The sequence below is a fragment of the Aulostomus chinensis genome, chromosome 6, assembly GCF_037954235.1.
Source record: "Aulostomus chinensis isolate RoL2024-O1b breed Wild chromosome 6, RoL_Achi_v1.0, whole genome shotgun sequence".
Lineage (NCBI taxonomy): Eukaryota > Metazoa > Chordata > Actinopteri > Syngnathiformes > Aulostomidae > Aulostomus > Aulostomus chinensis.
Genome location: NC_141325.1, coordinates 1,447,337 through 1,467,423, shown reverse-complemented (window position 1 = coordinate 1,467,423; position 20,087 = coordinate 1,447,337). Strand labels below are relative to the sequence as shown.

Sequence of the window (20,087 nt, the reverse complement as noted above, 5' to 3'; positions counted from 1 at the left end):
GCAGTACTTTGACTCAAATACTGGGCTTATTGTGTACTTTGTCTACCAGTGGCTTGTACTGTTACCTTTATATTGTTAATTTAAACAATACTAATAGACTAAGAGATAGAAACAAGTTGTTCCATTGACTGATTTCATTGAAACAATGAAGCATGTAGAAATCATAACGGACCAAATAAACAGGACTTTCATTCAAACTGACGGTGATTTGACTTTCTTAATCGTGTTCTTGTCTGTCAGCCATTTTACTGCCGTGATGATGGTAAAACAACTGCTGTCTTCTAGTTATCAGAAACAGACGCGACTGAAACAAACAGTTTTGGTTAATATTTTAATAAAACAATGTACAAAATATTGTTAGCAGAGATACAGGTCATCTGAATCCTGACACGCTTCCCAAATCCTGAATTACAAATAACTCCTTGTCAATAAAATACTTTAATATTTACTGCTATTACTCTCATTCCATGAAACACACATCACCGTTATATCCACACAGTTACTACAAGGAAATAAATAAAACGTTTAGATGTTGGTTTGGTCTGTCGTTAATGAGAATTAATGAGGAAACAAGACGACGTTTATTCTCTTCACAACATCAAACACACACACACACACACACACACACACACACACACACACACACACGTGTTAGGAGTAGAAGGTGAGGACGCTCTGGTGGTTTCCTCGCACCAGCAGCAGAGGAGGCAGCTCATGGGACAGCGTTTCCAGCCAGCACATGTAGAGGGCGCTAGACACTGTTCCCTTCCTCGCCAAAGGCATGCTCCTGCACAGGGAAGAAGAAGAAGAGGAAGAGGAAGAAGAAGAAGAAGAAGAAGAAGAAGCAGAAGCAGAAGCAGAAGCAGAAGCAGAAGCAGAACAAGAAGAAGAAGAAGAAGAAGAAGAAGAAGAAGAGGAAGAAGAAGAAGAAGAAGAAGAAGCAGAAGAAGCAGAAGCAGAAGCAGAAGCAGAAGCAGAAGCAGAAGCAGAAGAAGAAGAAGAACAAGAAGAAGAAGAAGAAGAAGAAGAGTAATTGGATGAACATGAGGCCCAAATACAAGCTCTGTCATCGTTCCAGCTCTGAGGCCAGGACACCAGATATCTCCTTCCCTCGCTTTGAAAAATGTGTTATGTTGGATTCATCTGTGGTACAACAGAAGTTGTGGCCACACGTTCACTAAACTGAGGGAACAAGTTAACTCTTGCATGAATGAAACTGAGGGAACAAACGGTTTGTTTCCGAGCAGGAGGAGGACGGCGACTCACATGACGATGAGTTTGGCGGTGCTGGAGTGCTCCTTCAGCAGCTCGTTCAGGCGGATCTGACGGTTGGTCTGAAAATGACACAGGCGACGTTAACAAGCAGAAGGAACCGCTAAAAGGTGTCAGCTGACATCAGCCGGGCACTGTGATTGGCAGGGGGCGGACCTTGGCTTTGTAGAGCTCCAGTTCGTTGTCGGTGATCCTCCAAGGCTCCAGGGCCTTCAGCCTCTCAGCGGCCTCCTGCTCCATGTCGTCCTCCTTCAGCCGGTACGGCTCAATCAGCTCCTTGAAACTCAACTTACTGAGAAACACAGCGCATTTTACATCCTGACTGGAACAGAAGATTTGAAAGAAGCAACAATTGAAAACACTAAAAACAAACAAACATTTGACTTCCTGTTGAAATGAGTCTGACTGTGGCGAGGAGAAGGAGTGAAGGCGGATACCTGATGTGATGTCTAAATCAGTCACGCTGACAAACGATGGACACGAAAACTAACAGCCTGTTCAATGTTTCCAACTGAGAGGAAGAAAGTCAGAGTTTGTACTTGTGTTTCTTGGGTTTGGTGTTGATGTCCCCAAGGACGTTGATGTCTGAGAAGTCGATCCTAAATCTGCTGAGCAGCGTTGCCATCCTGACACACACACAAACACACACAGAAAACCCGTCATCCAGGGAGAGAGAGCCAAGAGGTTAAAGGTCAACAAGGAGCCTCTCAATCTGATCAAGCTCGCGTCCATGAGTCCAGCAGAAAGTGGTCATGTCAGGGGTGAAGCGTGTTTGTAGTCCAACAGGAAGAGGCCATGTCAGGGATGAGGTGTGTTTGTAGTCCAACAGGAAGTGGACATGTCAGGGGTGAGGTGTGTTTGTAGTCCAGCAGGAAGAGGCCATGTCAGGGATGAGGTGTGTTTGTAGTCCAACAGGAAGTGGACATGTCAGGGGTGAAGCGTGTTTGTAGTCCAGCAGGAAGTGGTCATGTCAGGGGTGAAGCGTGTTTGTAGTCCAGCAGGAAGTGGCCATGTCAGGGATGAGGTGTGTTTGTAGTCCAACAGGAAGTGGACATGTCAGGGGTGAAGCGTGTTTGTAGTCCAGCAGGAAGTGGACATGTCAGGGGTGAAGCGTGTTTGTAGTCCAGCAGGAAGTGGCCATGTCAGGGATGAGGTGTGTTTGTAGTCCAGCAGGAAGTGGTCATGTCAGGGATGAGGTGTGTTTGTAGTCCAACAGGAAGTGGACATGTCAGGGGTGAAGCGTGTTTGTAGTCCAGCAGGAAGTGGCCATGTCAGGGATGAGGTGTGTTTGTAGTCCAACAGGAAGTGGACATGTCAGGGGTGAAGCGTGTTTGTAGTCCAGCAGGAAGTGGACATGTCAGGGGTGAAGCGTGTTTGTAGTCCAGCAGGAAGTGGCCATGTCAGGGATGAGGTGTGTTTGTAGTCCAGCAGGAAGTGGTCATGTCAGGGATGAGGTGTGTTTGTAGTCCAACAGGAAGTGGACATGTCAGGGGTGAAGCGTGTTTGTAGTCCAGCAGGAAGTGGCCATGTCAGGGATGAGGTGTGTTTGTAGTCCAACAGGAAGCGATCATGTCAGGGATGAGGTGTGTTTGTAGTCCAACAGGAAGCGATCATGTCAGGGATGAGGTGTGTTTGTAGTCCAACAGGAAGTGGACATGTCAGGGGTGAGGCGTGTTTGTAGTCCAACAGGAAGTGGTCATGTCAGGGATGAGGCGTGTTTGTAGTCCAACAGGAAGTGGTCATGTCAGGGATGAGGCGTGTTTGTAGTCCAACAGGAAGTTAGCATGTCAGGGATGAGGTGTGTTTGTAGTCCAACAGGAAGCGATCATGTCAGGGATGAGGTGTGTTTGTAGTCCAACAGGAAGCGATCATGTCAGGGATGAGGTGTGTTTGTAGTCCAACAGGAAGTGGTCATGTCAGGGATGAGGCGTGTTTGTAGTCCAACAGGAAGTGGTCATGTCAGGGATGAGGTGTGTTTGTAGTCCAACAGGAAGTGGACATGTCAGGGGTGAGGCGTGTTTGTAGTCCAACAGGAAGTGGTCATGTCAGGGATGAGGCGTGTTTGTAGTCCAACAGGAAGTGGTCATGTCAGGGATGAGGCGTGTTTGTAGTCCAACAGGAAGTGGTCATGTCAGGCTTGGAGTGTGAAATGTGTGTCGCTTGCTTGTTCAGATCAACTAAAAATGCTACATTGAAGATGAGACTCAATGTTTTTGTCCTTTATGTTCACTGACAGAAACCCATGACTTGTATGTTTGTTGAGGAGGAGCAGATGAACTGGTGCCTCACATCCGGCGGTCGTGGTCGATGCGGTTGATCTTCCCACCGATGAAGACCCGGATCCTGCAGTCGCCCCACTTGCTCCTGTTCGTCAGCAGGTAGGGGATCAGCAGCGTCAGGCCTGCAGACACCAACACTGGACCGATCAAACTCTCCTCTCTCACTTGTTACGACTCTTCTTGTTTTGTTTACATAACAACTTTTGATGCAAAATTTTGAAATGCACATCGAAAAAGATGGAGCCATCGTTGCTGTCATGTGACCTTCCTCTTAACATCAGCAAATACTAAAACACACAATAGATGTGAGACAAAGACAGCAGGGAACACACACACGTGCAGACGGAGGGTTGGGACAGACGTCTGCCGTCCGACCGATCAACACCACCGGTGGACCCTGAGTCTGACTGGACTGGGTGGTGTTGATTGGTCGGACGGCAGACGTCTGTCCCGACGGGGGCAGTAAACAGCAGTAAAACTCGTCTCTGACCTCCGTCATCAAACAGCCACCAGACGTCGATGGTTCCTTTGCCCTGTTTCTTCTTAAACTGCTGGCTGGTCTCCAGCAGCCGCTGGTCTGTCAGACTCAGAGGAGCCTTGGAGTCTGGTGGTTGGACACGACTCGGTTAGATGAGCAAAGCAATGAAGTGTCAGCACTCAGGACCAGGAAGTACTGGTCCAGTTAGCTTTTACCTTTGACAAAACGGTAAAAACCACAACAAATGTTTTCATGAAGAAAAATCATGAAAATCATGTTGACATCAGATCGTTTGAATTTCACCTTTCACGATGAGTGGGATGCTCTGGTTATTGGTGGTTTTAGGGGGACCGGAATCGGACTCAGGGTCTTTAGCTGGACTGACAGAGACCTCCTGCTCCTTACTGCCCCCTGGTGGCTTGTCCTGGGATGACAGCAGCTCGTCTGCAGGGAGATAGAGAAGAATGGGGCAGACATCCAGCAGCTGATGGATCCGGTGACTGCCAGACCGAGTCGGGTACCTTGACCCTGGATGTGAGAGATGTCCAGACCGTCCCGCAGCCGCAGAATCACGACTCCAAACTGCAGGTCAAAGGCATCGCTGCAACAGGAGACAGACGATTGGACTTCTGCCATCATTTAGATGAAAATGTTCAGTTCGTTCTTACAGCAGGTAGAAAGCAGGAGAGACTAGAGAGCACTGGGGCACTTCGCACCTCCACCGCGGTGAACTCTGACCCCGGCTCTTTGATGGTCGGGTCCACATTAAATCTGTGCCAGCACTGACCCACTTCCTATACAAGATGTTTCTGTAGATCAGGTGAATACAACTCGTGATGTCATTCATTCATTCCGGGTTTGTGCGTCCCTGGCGGAGGTGCGTGCCCCTGAGTGTCCTCTACTCAGCTCATGAAGACACGAGGGTCCTTACTGGATCGTGTTGACGTAGATCTCCACGTCTCGCATGTCTCCGTCGCTCCAGTTGTTCTTAAAGCCCATCACCAGCGTGTTGGGCTTCAGGCGACCCAAACCAACCGACTGAGGCAGCAACAAGCCGCACACCACAACATCACCAGGTTAGAGAGGCAACAGTTTCAAAGAGAACAAATACGAGCCTGACAGAAACCCAGAAGGTGCCCAGTAAAACAGGAAACCCCGAGGACGGCCGTGTTGAGTCCCTGATCTTGAGTCAACAAGACAGCTGATAATTATCTCCAGATAACGGCAATACAAAAGCAAGTATGAGTTTGTTCTTGCTCTGCTGCTGTGGTGAAAGCTGAAAGGTTTCAGTGCAACAACGGATACGAAATTGTGCTCGTTAACCTGTGAAAAAACGTGGTTTTAATGAAAAGGGAGGAGCCCAGCTAAAGACTCGCCCCTGAGGGTAATTCTGCTGTTGTAGGGGCGTGAGTTTATGGAAGACATACGTGTCTGGAGAAAGTTTATGTAAGATATACTTGTATAGTACAAGTATATCTTACATAAACTCACGCCCCTACACTGTCTGGGTCGTTACACACCTGCAGGAGGAACTGTGCGCCGTGCCTCAAGTTGTCTGAGAAGACCGGAGCATAAAAGGCTTTGATGCGTTTCTTGTTGAGCCATCGCTGACAGCGGGCGTGGTCCTGGGACAGCTCCTTAAAGTTGGGCCGACGACTCACCTGGAGAGAGAGAGACAGACAGAGAGACAGACAGGTGACCCAAGCCATGGCGCTTGTGGAGTGACACGCGCCTGATATTTCCTGTGAGAGTACGTACAGTCCTGACGTGACCGCACACCAGCAGACCAACGTTCTTGGTGAAAGAATGAACCAAGTGAAGGAGAGCGGGACGAGAGTTTGGGTAACCGGTCATCACCAAACACTGCGGCCTGCACACACGGAGCACCGGCAAGGCATTGCAGCATTCTGACATGGATTCATGGGTAAAGATCCACACACACGTGGTTTCATCTGCTCAAACATTCCTGACAGGAAGCTGCTGAAGTGAAAAAGATTCTCACCTGGATTCAGGTGTAAAAACCAGTTGATCAAAGAGGAGAAAATGGAATGAAAACGTGACTTCCAGGATAATTCCCTGATCGTGCTTGTATTCAGCTCAAACTGATCGAGCTTGAAACGACGCCTCATGATCTGACGGGAGAACTGGCGCCACGTGTGTTCTTTTAAAATGTTCTAGAAATGAATTAAAAATGGGCGTGACGTTTGGACGGAACGTGACCAGAGAATCTGTGTCTGACCTGAAGTTCTTGACGTGGTCCTCGACCCCGGTGAGGTTGAGACTGTGAGTCAGGGCCTGGTTGTAGATCAGAGCCTGAGTGGACGAGCCCCAGTTCACATCTGCATGAACCGAAACACACGGCAGTTGAAATAAAGGAAGTGGAGACGATGCACTGAGGTTCATGAGCGTCAGTGGAACCGAGTAGCGTTCAGCGGTCGACGCCAGGACTCCTGGGGCCAACCTGGAGGTCCTCCATGTGTTTGTGGTTTTGGGTCTCACCAGGTTTCTTGTAACTGACGTAGATGTAGAGTGCCAGAATGATGAGCAGCGTGACCAGAGCGGCCCACCAGTTGATGACAAACATCACCACGCAGCACAGGATCGCCCCGGCAAGCGACACCCACATGTTGTAGTACTTGAAGCTGGGACGCCACCCTGTGGTGAGAGAGAGCGCTACATCAACAAGGTTGTAGTCTTGCATTACCAGATATCTGAGATCTCCGCCTGACAAAGTCTCAACGCCACAATGTTGCAACAACCCCCTCAGGTGTCACCAAGGACACGCCTCCCTGGAGACGATGCTCCACTGTCACCAGCTGAGAAACAAACCAGAAAAAGCAGATCACTTTGGAACAGAGAGAACGTTTTAAAACGTGTGGGCACGAGTTCTCCTATGACCACAAGTGATCAGGGAGGGAAAGAAGAAACGTGTTCACTGGTCTGCGTTGTTTTGAAGCCACAAGATGCAACCTGATCCCTCAACTTATCAGCCGCCAGAAGTCCTTCTCCTTCCTCACGACTCGTGTTCATGTCGTCAGAAAAGGAAACCGTTCACTGTCCCGTTTTTAAAGGGCGAATCATTTCTAGTAGGAGTCAGAATCCGCATCTGTGGAGGGTTTTACCTGGAGAGTTGGCCATGGAGGCGTGGAAGACGGAGAAGTTGATGAGAGCGTAAGAGGCCAGGAAGAAGTTGGAGATGATGGGCGCAATGATGTTCAGCTCCGCTGGGAAGCAGACAGACAACCAGGGTCATGACCCAGGACCGATTCTCATCCAGCAGCTTGGGGTTCCATCGTTCACAGAACAAAGCAGCCTACCAATGAGGATGAAGGCCAGGCCGATGCAGAAGGTCAGGACATACCCACGGAGAGGTTCGTTGTTTTTCCCATAACCTTTTGCAAAGACGCCCAGTCCAGGATAGATGTTGTCCTTACACAGAGCCTGCGATCACAACAGCTTGTCACTGCACCAGCACGGAGCCCCGCCTGCGCTCTACAAACCTGCCATCACTGCTCAAGTCCACGATGTCAACAGAAGTGATGGAAATGTAACACTGGCGCTGGCCGCTAAGGCCGGTTGTTTAAAACCCCAAAGCTCAGAGAGCAAATCATCAGGTCACAAAGGAGGTGTCTGACCTGGAAGACTTTGGGGGCGCTGACCAGCGAGGCCAGAGCCGAGGACAAGGTGGCGGAAAATATCCCAGCTGTGATGAGAGGCCCGAAGCCTGACACCAGACTCATCACCTGGAAAACACACACACACACGCATGCAAACACACAAACACACAAACACATACACACACACACACGCACACACAGACACACACACACACACACACACATACACACACACACATGCACACACACACACACACATGCACACACACACACACACACATGCACACACACACACACACACACAGGCATACACACTTGTTTACACAACTGCAGCCCTAATAAACATTTTTTCTCAAGCAGAATCCTATCAGTTTTAGAAATTTCCATGCCCCTCTTCAGTCCGACAGGCCCCCAGGAGCACCAGACCCCCATGTGGTGTCCTGAGAGATTTATCCCAGAACTCCTGGACCCACTTGTGGTGTGAACACCTGGGACACCTGTTAGTGCAGGTGCTAACATGGCCATGTGACCATTTAGGGATGAATGGAGCAAAAGTTTGGACCAAAAACCAGATCAGCAGCTGTAATGGTCAGTGTTGGTGGATCAGGGTCACGGTCGATAGCCAGCAAACGAGCGTAAGCATGTAAATACACCATTTGGAACGTGTGTGTGTGTGTGTGTGCGTGTGTGTCCCCTCAATGCTCTCATTCATTAAAGAAGCTTGTGACTCAAAACAACAGTCACTATTATCTCTGCTTGGCTTTGTTTGGGAACAGCACACACGCAAGCACGCGCACGCGCGCGCACACACACACACAAACACACACACACACACACATACACACACTTTTCACCACTTCCTAACTGTACACAAGTCCTCACAGTGTGACTGTATGAACAATGTCCCCAGAAATCTCCTGCTGGAGTTTTACATTCAGTGATTCAGAATCAGACTCATTACCCACAATGCACCTCAGGATTGCACATAGCATATCATTGTTGCAGCTAATGTAGCTTGCTAACCTCAACTGACTTCACTCAAGGAAATTTATCAGATTCAACATGGACCAGAACCACCAGACCCTCAGACCCTCAGACCTTAGACTCAGACCCTCAGGCCTTAGACTCAAGGCCCTCAGACCCTCAGACCTTAGACTCAGACCCACAGGCCTTAGACTCAAGACCCTCAGACCTTAGACTCCAGACCCTCAGACTCAGACCTTAGACTCAGACCCTCAGACCTTAGCCTCCAGACTCTCAGACTTTAGACTCCAGACCCTCAGGCCCTAGACTCAGACCCTCAGGCCCTAGACTCAGACCCTCAGACCTTAGACTCAGACCCTCAGACCTTAGACTCAGACCCTCAGACCTTAGACTCCAGACCCTCAGACTCAGACCTTAGACTCAGACCCTCAGACCTTAGCCTCCAGACTCTCAGACTTTAGACTCCAGACCCTCAGGCCCTAGACTCAGACCCTCAGGCCCTAGACTCAGACCCTCAGGCCCTAGACTCAGACCCTCAGACCTTAGACTCAGACCCTCAGACCTTAGACTCCAGACCCTCAGACTCAGACCTTAGACTCAGACCCTCAGACCTTAGCCTCCAGACTCTCAGACTTTAGACTCCAGACCCTCAGGCCCTAGACTCAGACCCTCAGACCTTAGACTCAGACCCTCAGACCTTAGACTCAGACTCTCAGACCCTAGACACAGACCTCTGTCTTCTCAGACCCTACGTCCTCAGTCAAACATGGCAAGTGTGACATTGATGAGATCGTTAACAGTCACAAAGACACACCGAGATTTCTGGCTTGGCTGTTTGACCAGTGCGGTGTGTTTAGTTTCAGACAGGACCAGTGAACGTGTGGCCGGACCTGGAAGTCGTTCATCAAGCCGTACTGGCAGCCTCCCTCCTTGCAGATAGAGAAGTCGTAACCCAGAGTGCAGGCTGCAGCATCAGTGCAGTTCACCGTGTCGCTCAGGGAGTCGTTGTGGTCGCCGGTGGCATCTCTCACGATGCAGGAACCTGAAGGTGAAGAAAACTAACTCACTCATAGTTCGTAAGGTTCCCTCCGTATTCTCCACCCGCTGGAGCCAGAGGGGTGGCGTCTCCAGGTCACTTAATATCTCGCGGATTCTCTCTTTTATGTTGTTTTTATGAGAAAGTCCTACCCGTTGCACTGATTCATCTATCAACAGATGTTCCACATTCAGCAGAACCACCAGCTCAAATCATTTAGCTCAAAGTCAGACAACTAACCTGCAGAGATGGCGACCGCAACGTATGTAACTCCCGTGATGAGGATGGCGAGCAGGGTCCCTTTAGGGATGGCTGACTGAGGGTCCTGGAGTTGGAGACATTAGGAGAGCGAGACATTTAGCCACAAGAACATAAGTCTGGAGTAAGCCGGTGTTGATTTGTAATGACGTGAAACCCACGGTGAGGTCTCCAGAGATGTTGGCTCCCGCCAGGATCCCAGTGGCTGCTGGGAAGAAGATGGCAAACACAGAGAAGAAGGTCTCGCCATCCCTGAAGTCCGGACCCAGGTTCTCGATGAAGATGGCCGCTGCAGAAAGTTTCAACAGGACAATGTGGGCCAGACTTGCTGCAAACTACTAATAAACCCTGAATGTTACGATCAGCTAAACCCCAAAGGCATTCACGTTTTCAGCCCCTGAGTGGACACCTCCTAAACCATCAGGGTGAATGAATGCTCCTGTCACTTTTGAGCACACGGATCAATTCTGGTCTGGTTTTAGGAGGATTGATGAAGACGATGGACACTGACTGTGGTAGCCGAAGAATCCTTTGGGTTCCTTGCTCTCCATCGGCATGAAGGTTCCTATGAAATAGTTGCCGATGGCTCCCAGTAAAACCACCAAGAGAACAATCTGAGCCTGTGAGGATAAAGAGAGGACATGGTAGACCCTCACCAGTGGACACACCTTCGCCGGGAAAAAAACTCTTTGTGTTTTGGCACCAATACGTTCATGTTTTCAAGCCTTGTGGGAATACAGGTGTGTACTGCACTATGATAGTAAATTTTACTTGCAAACTACTCTCGTCAATCTTGCTAGCTCGTCTGTAATTAGCACATGATGGAAATAATCTCGAGACTACTTTTGCCCCAGTTTGATGAGGGTGCTCGCGGTCCCACCTTGGCCTCCCACTCCATCCCAGCCACTGAGATTCCCAGCAGCAGAATGACCGTCAGAGTTCCGACGATCCGAATGTCGTTCAGCTCATCGGTCATCAGGGCGTCCACATCCTGGAACCAGCCAAGGACACGAATCACAATAGCACTTGACCACTGAGAGACCAACAGATGTTGAAAGGAGTAACACCTCACATTCAGCAGCTCAACAACGGTCTCGGCGAAGCCCACGACATACATGGCCACGGCCACCGCGTTAGCGAAGGCGAAGATGAGGCCGATGGAGCCTCCGAACTCTGGGCCCAAGCTCCTGGAGATCAGGTAGTACGCCCCTCCTGGAAGCAGCAACACTGTTATTAGCAGTTCCACCGTTTGGACCTGGGGGGCCGTGTTTTCTGTTGCAAGGGGTTTGGCCTGCTGGCCTCTGGGTCCACATCCAGCATGGACCTGATGTCAGGACCTTCAAATGGTTCCAGAGTCCATTGCTGACTCCAGTACATGGATGTCGAACACAAGTCAAATTGTAATTATGTTGACTGATTTTGAGATATGATTTGTAATATTCGAGGGAATATTTACTCTTACATCATTATTCTCATATTGATGAAACCCATCCCTGCAGCAACACAATATTTATTCATATGAGACAGTTAGCCGACAAATATTACTCCTTTCTGCATTTTGAAAATTGCAGTTGGCCATTTAAAGATTAATTATCTTTAATTGTGCTTCTCTAATGACCCGCCCTGCGCTGGTGCTCCATCCCAGAAGGGGAGAGGGGATGTTTACTTTGGACGTAGCATTAGCCTGTTAGCTCAGTCATAGCCTGCTAGTGTGTTTGTGCTAGCACACTGTCCAGAGTCTATCTGACCTCCACAGCAAATGTTGAACTTTTTCAAAATGCTTGAGACAAATAATGGACCAAAACTCAACTGAGATCATTTACTGTAAGTTTTTTGAAGACTTGAACAGAACATATAAATGACAGAGCATATAAATGACACTTTCAAAATAAAAGCTTGGGCTGCCTGAATAAAGCTGAATAAAAGCTGCCTCACCTCCTCGAACAAAGCCGTTGGTTGCGATGGCGGAGGTGGACAGCCCGGTGATGGTGGTGACCAGAGTGGCCATGAGAATGACGGCGATGGTTAGTCCTGAGTGGGACGAGACAACCACGATTACACACATCTTCAGATAAGAATGATCAGATATTTGCATCCTAATTATACTATAAGTGAGTCCACTGCAGCCCACAAACATAGCCAGACAAGATGGAGCCCGTCCCCCAGAGACCCACGCTAGTTAGCTTAGCACAATGACTGGTAGTTGGACGCCAAAGGTTCACCTCCCAGGAAGTGGCTGCAGAACATCGGTCATGTCCACTTTCAGCTTAAAAGGCAGTGATTCTATCGTTTGGACTGGAGGACCAGATCCAAAAGACAGGGCCCAATAAGTGGTAGTTGGACTGAGAAGACAGTAATCTGGAAGGTCTGGATGAGCCATGCCCCCCCCCCCCCCCCACACACACACACACAGTAGTGTATCTGTACGTACCAATGCCAGCCTGTCCAACAATCCAGGACATTCTGATGAACAGCATCACACCCCAGATATTGAGCATACAGCGCACCTGCAACACATATGATATGGGTTTACCCCAGTGTGTGTGTGTGTGTGTGTGTGTGTGCGTGTGTGTGTGTGCCTCGTACAGCCAGAGAAGAGACTCAGCCATGACTGACACTGTTTATTTTTATCTCAGTTGTCACGAGGTCGTCATTCAGCATCGTGTGACAGGAGCGTCGTCCCAGGAATCGATGAGCATTAGTTTGATACGTGGAAAGCGGGGAAGTGTTAGCATAGCCTCGTCACCTGTCAGCTAACAGACTTTTGATCACCTTGGTGATGAAATAATAACAACTGTAATAATAACAATTGCGTGTGCCCTCCCCATGTCAGAGACAGAGACGCGGTGTTTGGTTTGTGATGGTTTTGGGACTTTTGATGACCCAAAGAGGTGAAGCAGAAGCAGGCGAGAGCTCCTGCCTCCGTGCTGGGACACTCACCAGGACTCCTTTGACCCATCCAAACTTGATGGTTCCTCCTTTTCCCTCCTTTGCTGCCAACGCTGCCGCCTCCTCAGCTGCTGAGGGCTCCTCTCCATTGGCCAGACCGTCCTCGAAGGGCTCCTGACAACCAATCATATCAAGGGAGAAGAGAGCGATGGAGAACATTGTTGACTGCAGCTTTCATCAAACTACACAAGGTACGTCTTTTTAGTCTCAAATGCATTGAACGTTACTGGAGTGTTGCTGGGAACATTGTGTTCATATGTCAGCACGTTAGCTGCTAGCCTCGTAGCAGCATTTCAATTAGTTTTCAGTCACGCCACTGATCGACTCTGGCTGAAACAAACTCATCAGATTCATTTCCTGTCAATCATCTTTGAAACTTGCTGTTCATGTCAGACTTACAAACAGTTCCTGAGTTCTACTGTGGCCACCAGGCGGCGCTGTGATTTGGACTCAGGTTGTAGACGCCTTCAGGACTCATCAAAGATCTGACCATGAAACTCTAGTTACTACAGCTTCCTGCATGATGGTCAAACATCAAAAATGGCCGCTCCCTCGCCACCGTAACCTCTCAGTCTTCACAGTAACACATCACCGGGTTCTGTAGGAGGTTCTGTTCACACCTGAGTGGATCTGGTCGACCAGCTGGGACGCTAATGTCTATGTGGGAAAAAAAACGTTGGCACTGTAATTCATCTGCCCCAAAGATGTACAAGTTCTCCTCTCGTCCAGGCTCCGCCCCCGGCCCAGGTAGATCAGCCTCACGGTTTTTACTGCTCAGGTGGTCCAAAATGGAAGACTTCAAACTCAACTAAACTATTGCACACACTCATACTCAGTAGAAGCTTGATGGTGTGTGTGTGTGTGTGTGTGTGTGTGTGTGTGTGTGTGTGTGTGTGTGTATGGGTGTGCGTGGGTGTGTGTGTGTGTGGGTGTGGGTGTGGGTGGGCCCCTGACAGCTGCAGTCACAGGGGCCTACCGTGACACGCCTGCATGGGAGGGACCGCCACCATCCTGCTGTTGACGTACAATATAGTCGTCTGTGTGAGGAGTGGGAGCACGGCCGGGGATGCCTGCAAGGTCACGAGACGCAGCTCTGCGTGTGTGTGTGTGTGTGTGTGTGTGTGTGTGTGAGATGATGTCACTGGTCCCACTCAGAGCCTCTCAGGTGGGAGTGAAGGGAATGTCTCTACCTCTGTAACTGAACTGACTTTGATTGATTCTTATTCTCTTTTTGTGTTATTGTTTGTTTGTGTCTCCAGATTTGTTTGTTTATTGTGTGTTTATTCTCTTCCCCCCTCAACAAATATGAAGTTATGAGTTAAACAATAGTTTTCCTGATAAAAATGAAACTCACGCAGACATTCGCGTTCGTAATGACCAGATAAACCTTTTATCTTCTTGTGCGTTTATCAAAAACGTCTCCCACCGTAGAAGCAGTTTTAACTCTTTGATGCCTGAGTGGGATTGAGGGATTAGGAGGGATTAATAATCCCCTCCTGGTCGTACCTTCTTCTGGCTCGTTCTCGCTCTCTAATATCTCACGTGCTAAAGCGCGTTCATGTGTGTTTCTTTACTTTGTCGAGTTCGTCGTGCAGCTCCGACAGCGACGGTCGGCTCAGTTTCTCCCCGAAGGACGCGGCCGTCTGCCGGTAGAAGTCGATGTTGGGCACCGCGTCGATGGTGTTGTGTCCGAAGGTCCTCATGTAGTAGGTGTTGGAGTGCGAGTCGGACACGAGCGTCTGCCCGGTGCCGGTGGAGTGGAGGCTGACCGAGTCGCTCCTGGCGGAGTCCGGCTCGTGGAAGACGTCTGGGGGGAGCCCGATGTCCGCGGCGCTGCCCAGCGCGCCCGCGTCCGTGAAGCCCACCACCCTGAAGCGGCCTTTGGACTCCTCCGGTGGCTTGGATCCATCGCTGGGGACCGGGACCGGCGCGGGGTGAGACTCGGTCACCACATCCACCTGGAAGCGGCTCTCAGCGGACGATGGCGCCTCCCCCGACATGTCCGGGGCACGGAAGGAGCAGAGGGACGGTTACCGGGGAACGACCTCCTGCAGGCAGCTGCTCTACTCCGGCCGTACCACATCCAGGCACTGGAAACCTCCGGTACTGAAACACCGAGACGCACGGCGGCGATCTGTGGATGCCGCGCGCAAAGGACATCACCTCTCTCTCTCTCTCTCTCTCTCTCTCTCTCTCTCTCTCTCGCTCTCTCTCTCAAATAGGTTATTGTCATCTGGCACGCTCCGTCTCTCTCTCTCTCTCCCCTCCCGAGACATCCCAGCTTGCCGGGAACACTGCGAGGAAGAGGAGGAAGAGGAGAGGACGGATCCATGTCCATTACGCACCGAGTTTTGGCGCGCGTCCTGGCGTCTGATGATGGAGCCCCAGAGACGCGCTGGAGCCTGAGGTCCAGGACACTGCGACTCCTAAACTCGCTCATGTGTTCTCCTCGTTCTATAAATCTCCCAAATGTTCCTTCTGTTTCTGTCCACTCGTGCGTGTTGTTTATGATATTGAGATTTCTACACGTGGAGTATCAGTTCTGGGGCTCAGGTTTGGTTCTAGGCTTCAGGGTTTGGTTCTGGGGCTCATTTTAGGTTCGGACCCTCTCAGGAGGTTCCAGACAGTTTCGAACATCTTGTAGGAGAACCTGGGTGTGTTTGATCAGCTCAGATCGACTCAGCAGAAACAGCAGTTCAGCCGCTTTTCCTACTTTCCAATATTCAGAAACTGATCAATGAGTCGGGATGGATCGGCTCGACTTTGGTGGTCAAAGGTCAAAGGTCTGTAGCAGGAAAACTTCATAGACACATGCAGCAAGAATGTGGTATTTCTATTTTTGTGACTTTTGATGTGAAATTAGATAAATACTCTTCAGAAACAGTACTGTGTGTGTGTGTGTGTGTGCGTGTGTGTGCGTGTGTGTGTGTGAGAGTGTTTGGTATGAAACAAAGACATTTGTCATCTCTGCTGGTGACACAGACATTCACACTGAAGAGGCCTGGACACACATGCAGGGAGGGGTGTGTGTGTGTGTGTGTGTGTGTGTGTGTGTGTGTGTGTGTGTGGCATCATTACCATAGAGAACAACAGCTGCTTTCTCCAAGTGTTTGATGCTGGAGTTGAACACAGAAACATTGAAGCATGAATATGAAACAATCTGAGGAGGGATTGACGGACCACATTCCACTTTTATTACATTTTGCTCTACTTTTCCCAGTTCCTCCTCTTCACCACCATGACGTCACGACACTATTTTAAAGGCTGTTCTCATAATTTCACAAAAAATGGATTATTGGTTCTTTTCAAAAGCTGATTTGGCTCAGTAGGTCACACCCCTGATGATGTGTTGTTTTTTTTCAAAAGGAGTCACAACAATGAATCAATCTCCCCTAAATTCTACCTGTTCTGTTCGGTTTGTTCTCATCCTTTACCTCCGTTCTGCCTGTTGTCCTCATGCACCTCAGTACCGGTCCGCTGAGGGCGGAGAATAGTAGTGAATATAATAATGTATATCCATATCTGGCCTGTGACAATACTGACGCCCTGTGGTGAAACTAAGAACTGCAGGAGCAGGTTGCGCTGAAAGATGCTGATTTTATTGATGCAAGCAAACGTTTTTAGAATGAACCAAAATAAATAGAGATGAGTGCCCCCCCACACACACACACTACCAAGAGAGGGGTGTCTTTCCCATGAGACGATGGACGTGTCATCCTCCAGGGCTCAAATGTGACTCGGTTTACTTGTGACGCGTCAGTAGGTTTGGAAGAGTCGTCTGACCGTCATCACTCAGCTGTTGTACCTGTGAAGAAAACGAGATTTACCAACTAACCAATCAACTCCCGAGCTAAAAAATCAGCTGGTTTGTGAAGAGTCGATTCTTTGTGCTATTACTTTCATCCTGACTTTTCCTCATCAACCTGAATGCAGCATCAGTGGTGTTTCACCTGGACAGGTGGGAGGAGTTTTGAGCCATCTGTCCTGCCTGGCTGAGAGGAGCAGTTGCTGAGGAGGAGGAGGAGGAGGAGGAGGAGTGATGGTTGGAGTGCTGACAGCGGCAAAGACGCTCTTGGCTACAGAAGCACAGGGCCTCCTCCAGGGGGACCAGCTGGATCCCTGCCAGGGCCGCATTCTGAAACAAACACACCTGCGTTCCTGAAAACTCCCACATTTGACAGTTTTCTTCATCATTTTACAGTTCTGTTCCTTCATTGTGTCCTGGATCCAGAGAAGGCGTTCCTCCGGGATCCCACACCTCCATGAGGCCCACAAAGCCAGGCTCAGACTCCAGCCTAAGCTTGGCTCCTGGTAAGAGCTCAGCCTCAGTCCAGGCCTGAGGCTGCTGCCAAAATCCCGTCACCAGGATGGTCTCAGGTCTGCTGGACACCTCGGACGCACGGCTGCACTTATAATTTACTGCTAACATGCGAGTTGTATCGTTATGACTCCTACTAATCACACATCTTTGTGTTGGATGGTGGCGTCGATGCGCTCTGCTCCATCCAGGGAGGACGTTTCTCCTCTCAGACTCCCCCTGTTTCCCCTGTTAGAAGGTTCCTGTTGGATCTCTACGGTGATTTGGGAATTTTGGGATCAATGAAAAAAATTGGTTGATTGATTGCGTGACTTTGATTCCTGCACCATGAGAAGATGCAGTCATTAAGGTGAAGAACTTTTCCAGCGCTTCTGTCTTTGAAACATAAAAAACACCAATATTTATTTTAATTTTGATGAATTCATGCTCCTTAAGTCATCACACCTACACACACACGGTGTTGTCAGGCATTAGCCAATCAGCTCCTCTCAGGCTGTGACGCAGCCTTTTCTCCACCAATCACAGATGTGCATGAATACAGGCGAAACTATTCAAACTCCACCTGCCCTCGAGCTCCAGGTCACACCTGAGCGCCGGACCCAGTCCTTCTGGGAGTCCGGCGACCCTATGAATAAGGACATCGTCGCGGTTGGCCGGTGGACGTCATGCACACTTACCTGACCACCAATGTCACCTGAGAAAGGAAGCTTATTCAGGTACCCTGGACCAGACCAGGTGACTATCATGGCGGCTCTGAGGTGAGGGTTGTGCTAAGCTGCGAAGCTAATTGTTTCTCTGGTTTTTCTGACTGAAGAATCTGTCTGTCGGCTGTTCTTCCAGAGTTGGCTCAGCTAATTAAGCTCCTTGGAGGAGCTGCGTTCGTTCCGCTGCTACTGCTAGCATAAATTACTGGCATTTTTTTGTGCACCCACGTGATATTTGAATGTCACATGACACAATTATTTAAAGTCAGTTTGGCAGGCTGGCTGAACCCGGCATGTGCTACGAAGAGATGTTGAGTTGAGCTTCCTGTGCTGTCTGCATGCTAATGTCAGCATGCTAATGTCGGCATGCTAATGTCGGCATGCTAATATCTGAATGCTAATGTCTGCATGCTAATGGGGCGGCTGTGGTGAGATGGTCCTGCCCGCTGGTGGAAGGGTGGTTCTGTCAGCTCATGTTCGTTTGATGTGATCCCAACAACTGGTTTTATTTTTGTTCTCATGGTGGTGGAAGGGAACTGGTGCTAGCTGCTAAACTGGCTAGTTTCCAGACGCCTGGAGGTCTGCTCCGTGTTGGCGGCTCCTTGTCTTGGGACTGTTCCAGTCAATGGTCCTTCTCAATGTGGAGGAGGACGTATTTCTCCCTTTAGATGATGGTTTTCTTTTCTTATTTTTTTGACATTTCTAAATGTTTGTTCTGCTGCTAAATTGTCTGTTGGGTTTATCCACCAAATTAATGAACCTTCTGTTAGAAATTTTCGGGAGGAGAGTCGAGGTCTGTTGGTCATTGGGTCCCAGGCATGATTGTTTCTTTTTGCGTTCTTGCAAATAGAATCATAAAACCACATGATAGATTTATGAAACATGATCTGGTTTAAAGCCCCCCCCCCCCTTGAGCTCATTAAGAGCTTTTTGTAGACACCTTTGTGTGAGGTGCGTTCGTTTGACTCGCTGGTCTCCACCTTCATCAGGAGCCTCTGGTGGTTCTTGTCCCGTTTCCATGGCATCGCGTAGAGTTTGGGCATCATGGGATGCAGCGCTGAGAATGTTTGTATGTGGGGGCAGAGACTCCTGGGAGCAGGACAAGGCTGAGGTTGGCAGATGTGACGTTTGTGCTTTTACTGGGTGGTCAACAGATAAACCACTGGGCGACGCCATCTTGTCACAGCAAATGAAGACTTAATCAACAGCTCAAATATCCGCCGATGCTGATTCACGGCTGATGTGTCGGTGCAGCCCTCATAATTTGTCTCTGTTTTCTAATTTTTTAAATGCTAATCATTTCTTCAGTTTTAGAGCTGATGTTTGAAACTGAGCAGGAGTTGAACTGTCACTGAGTTACAGTTTGAGCATCAAAATCCCAAAAAATAAAGAGCATAACAAACATGGATAACCGAGCGTGGAGTTAATATCCGACTGAAAGCTGCTCATCTACTCTCTCATGGTGGTCCGACTTCCCTGCAGGGTTGGCCATGTTTGTTGACTAACTGAGTCACCTTAGTAACCTCCCACTGAATCATGGGTAGGATGTCAGGGTTAGGAGCTCAAGAGTCGAACAGAAAGTAATTCTAGGTTTTAATGCCTCTGAAAACTCTTGAATTGCTGTGAATTTTTCTGTGAACATCTGAAACTGTGGGAGGTACCGATGGTGATGGCGCTGCTGTTTTTACAGAAGATTGCTAAGAATTTTCAGTCTATGTGCAGGGTTACCATCACAGACGACCTCGGCAGCCAGAGGTCATGTGATCCCAGTGTGGCATGTTTGTGCTTAAACCTGTGTTAAACCAGACCTGAGTAATAAATCCAGTACCTGCTGTCACATGGATTAATTTTGACGCAGAATTGTGATAAACAGCATTAGAGAGCAAAGTGTGTATGGGTGTGTGTGTGTGTGTGTGTGTGTGTGTGTGTGTGTGTGTATTGAAATAGTCCTTTTTTCTCACATTGCCCAACATGTGGATATTTCAATGAAATTAAGTGAAGTCAAGGTTCCATCTGACGGTGATGGAAGTGTTCATGAACTCCATGAACAGGAGAGGCAGAAGCTGCAGAACACCAAGGGTCTTGAATGTCATTCACCATCATTCGACCGGCAGAACCACAGCAGCCTCGGGCTCAGCACCGGGCTCAGCACCGGGCTCAGCCCCGGGCTCAGCACCAGGCTCAGCCTCAGG

General features: G+C 49.2%; 2 protein-coding genes and 1 long non-coding RNA gene across 5 annotated transcripts in view; 1 reads left to right on the top strand and 2 right to left on the bottom strand.

Moving 5' to 3' along the window:
* Positions 1 to 323: 323 nt before the first annotated feature.
* On the bottom strand, positions 324 to 15,047 carry slc12a2l (solute carrier family 12 member 2-like). The gene is made up of 26 exons (XM_086205702.1): positions 14,448 to 15,047; positions 12,865 to 12,987; positions 12,356 to 12,431; positions 11,860 to 11,955; positions 10,997 to 11,136; positions 10,805 to 10,915; positions 10,436 to 10,544; positions 10,086 to 10,213; positions 9,907 to 9,991; positions 9,521 to 9,672; positions 7,665 to 7,772; positions 7,347 to 7,470; positions 7,152 to 7,253; positions 6,529 to 6,684; positions 6,269 to 6,368; positions 5,788 to 5,899; positions 5,550 to 5,690; positions 4,961 to 5,067; positions 4,551 to 4,630; positions 4,333 to 4,473; positions 4,042 to 4,155; positions 3,562 to 3,673; positions 1,812 to 1,898; positions 1,429 to 1,564; positions 1,267 to 1,334; positions 324 to 787 (listed from the first exon to the last, which is right to left on the bottom strand). The coding sequence occupies exons 1-26, from the start codon at positions 14,871 to 14,873 to the stop codon at positions 652 to 654; spliced, it is 3,270 nt and encodes a 1,089-aa protein (XP_086061828.1). The 5' UTR covers positions 14,874 to 15,047; the 3' UTR covers positions 324 to 651.
* A 1,413-nt stretch (positions 15,048 to 16,460) lies between these two features.
* Positions 16,461 to 20,060, bottom strand: LOC147259637 (uncharacterized). 2 transcript variants are annotated; one of them, XR_015116339.1, is made up of 3 exons: positions 17,869 to 20,060; positions 16,824 to 17,008; positions 16,461 to 16,678 (listed from the first exon to the last, which is right to left on the bottom strand). It is a non-coding gene; the product is annotated as an uncharacterized LOC147259637 (long non-coding RNA). The 2 variants fall into 2 exon arrangements; XR_015116340.1 differs by having other exon boundaries at positions 16,771 to 20,060.
* The window catches only part of znf608 (zinc finger protein 608), a 55,882-nt gene continuing 53,397 nt past the window's right edge, over positions 17,603 to 20,087 (top strand). Inside the window, exon 1 of one of the 2 annotated variants that reach the window (XM_086205700.1) lies at positions 17,603 to 17,926. In XM_086205700.1, coding sequence (XP_086061826.1) covers positions 17,879 to 17,926 — 48 coding nt within the window. In that variant the 5' untranslated portion in view covers positions 17,603 to 17,878. Of the gene's footprint in view, positions 17,950 to 20,087 lie in introns of both variants that reach the window. The other variant, XM_086205699.1, reaches the window with a different exon arrangement.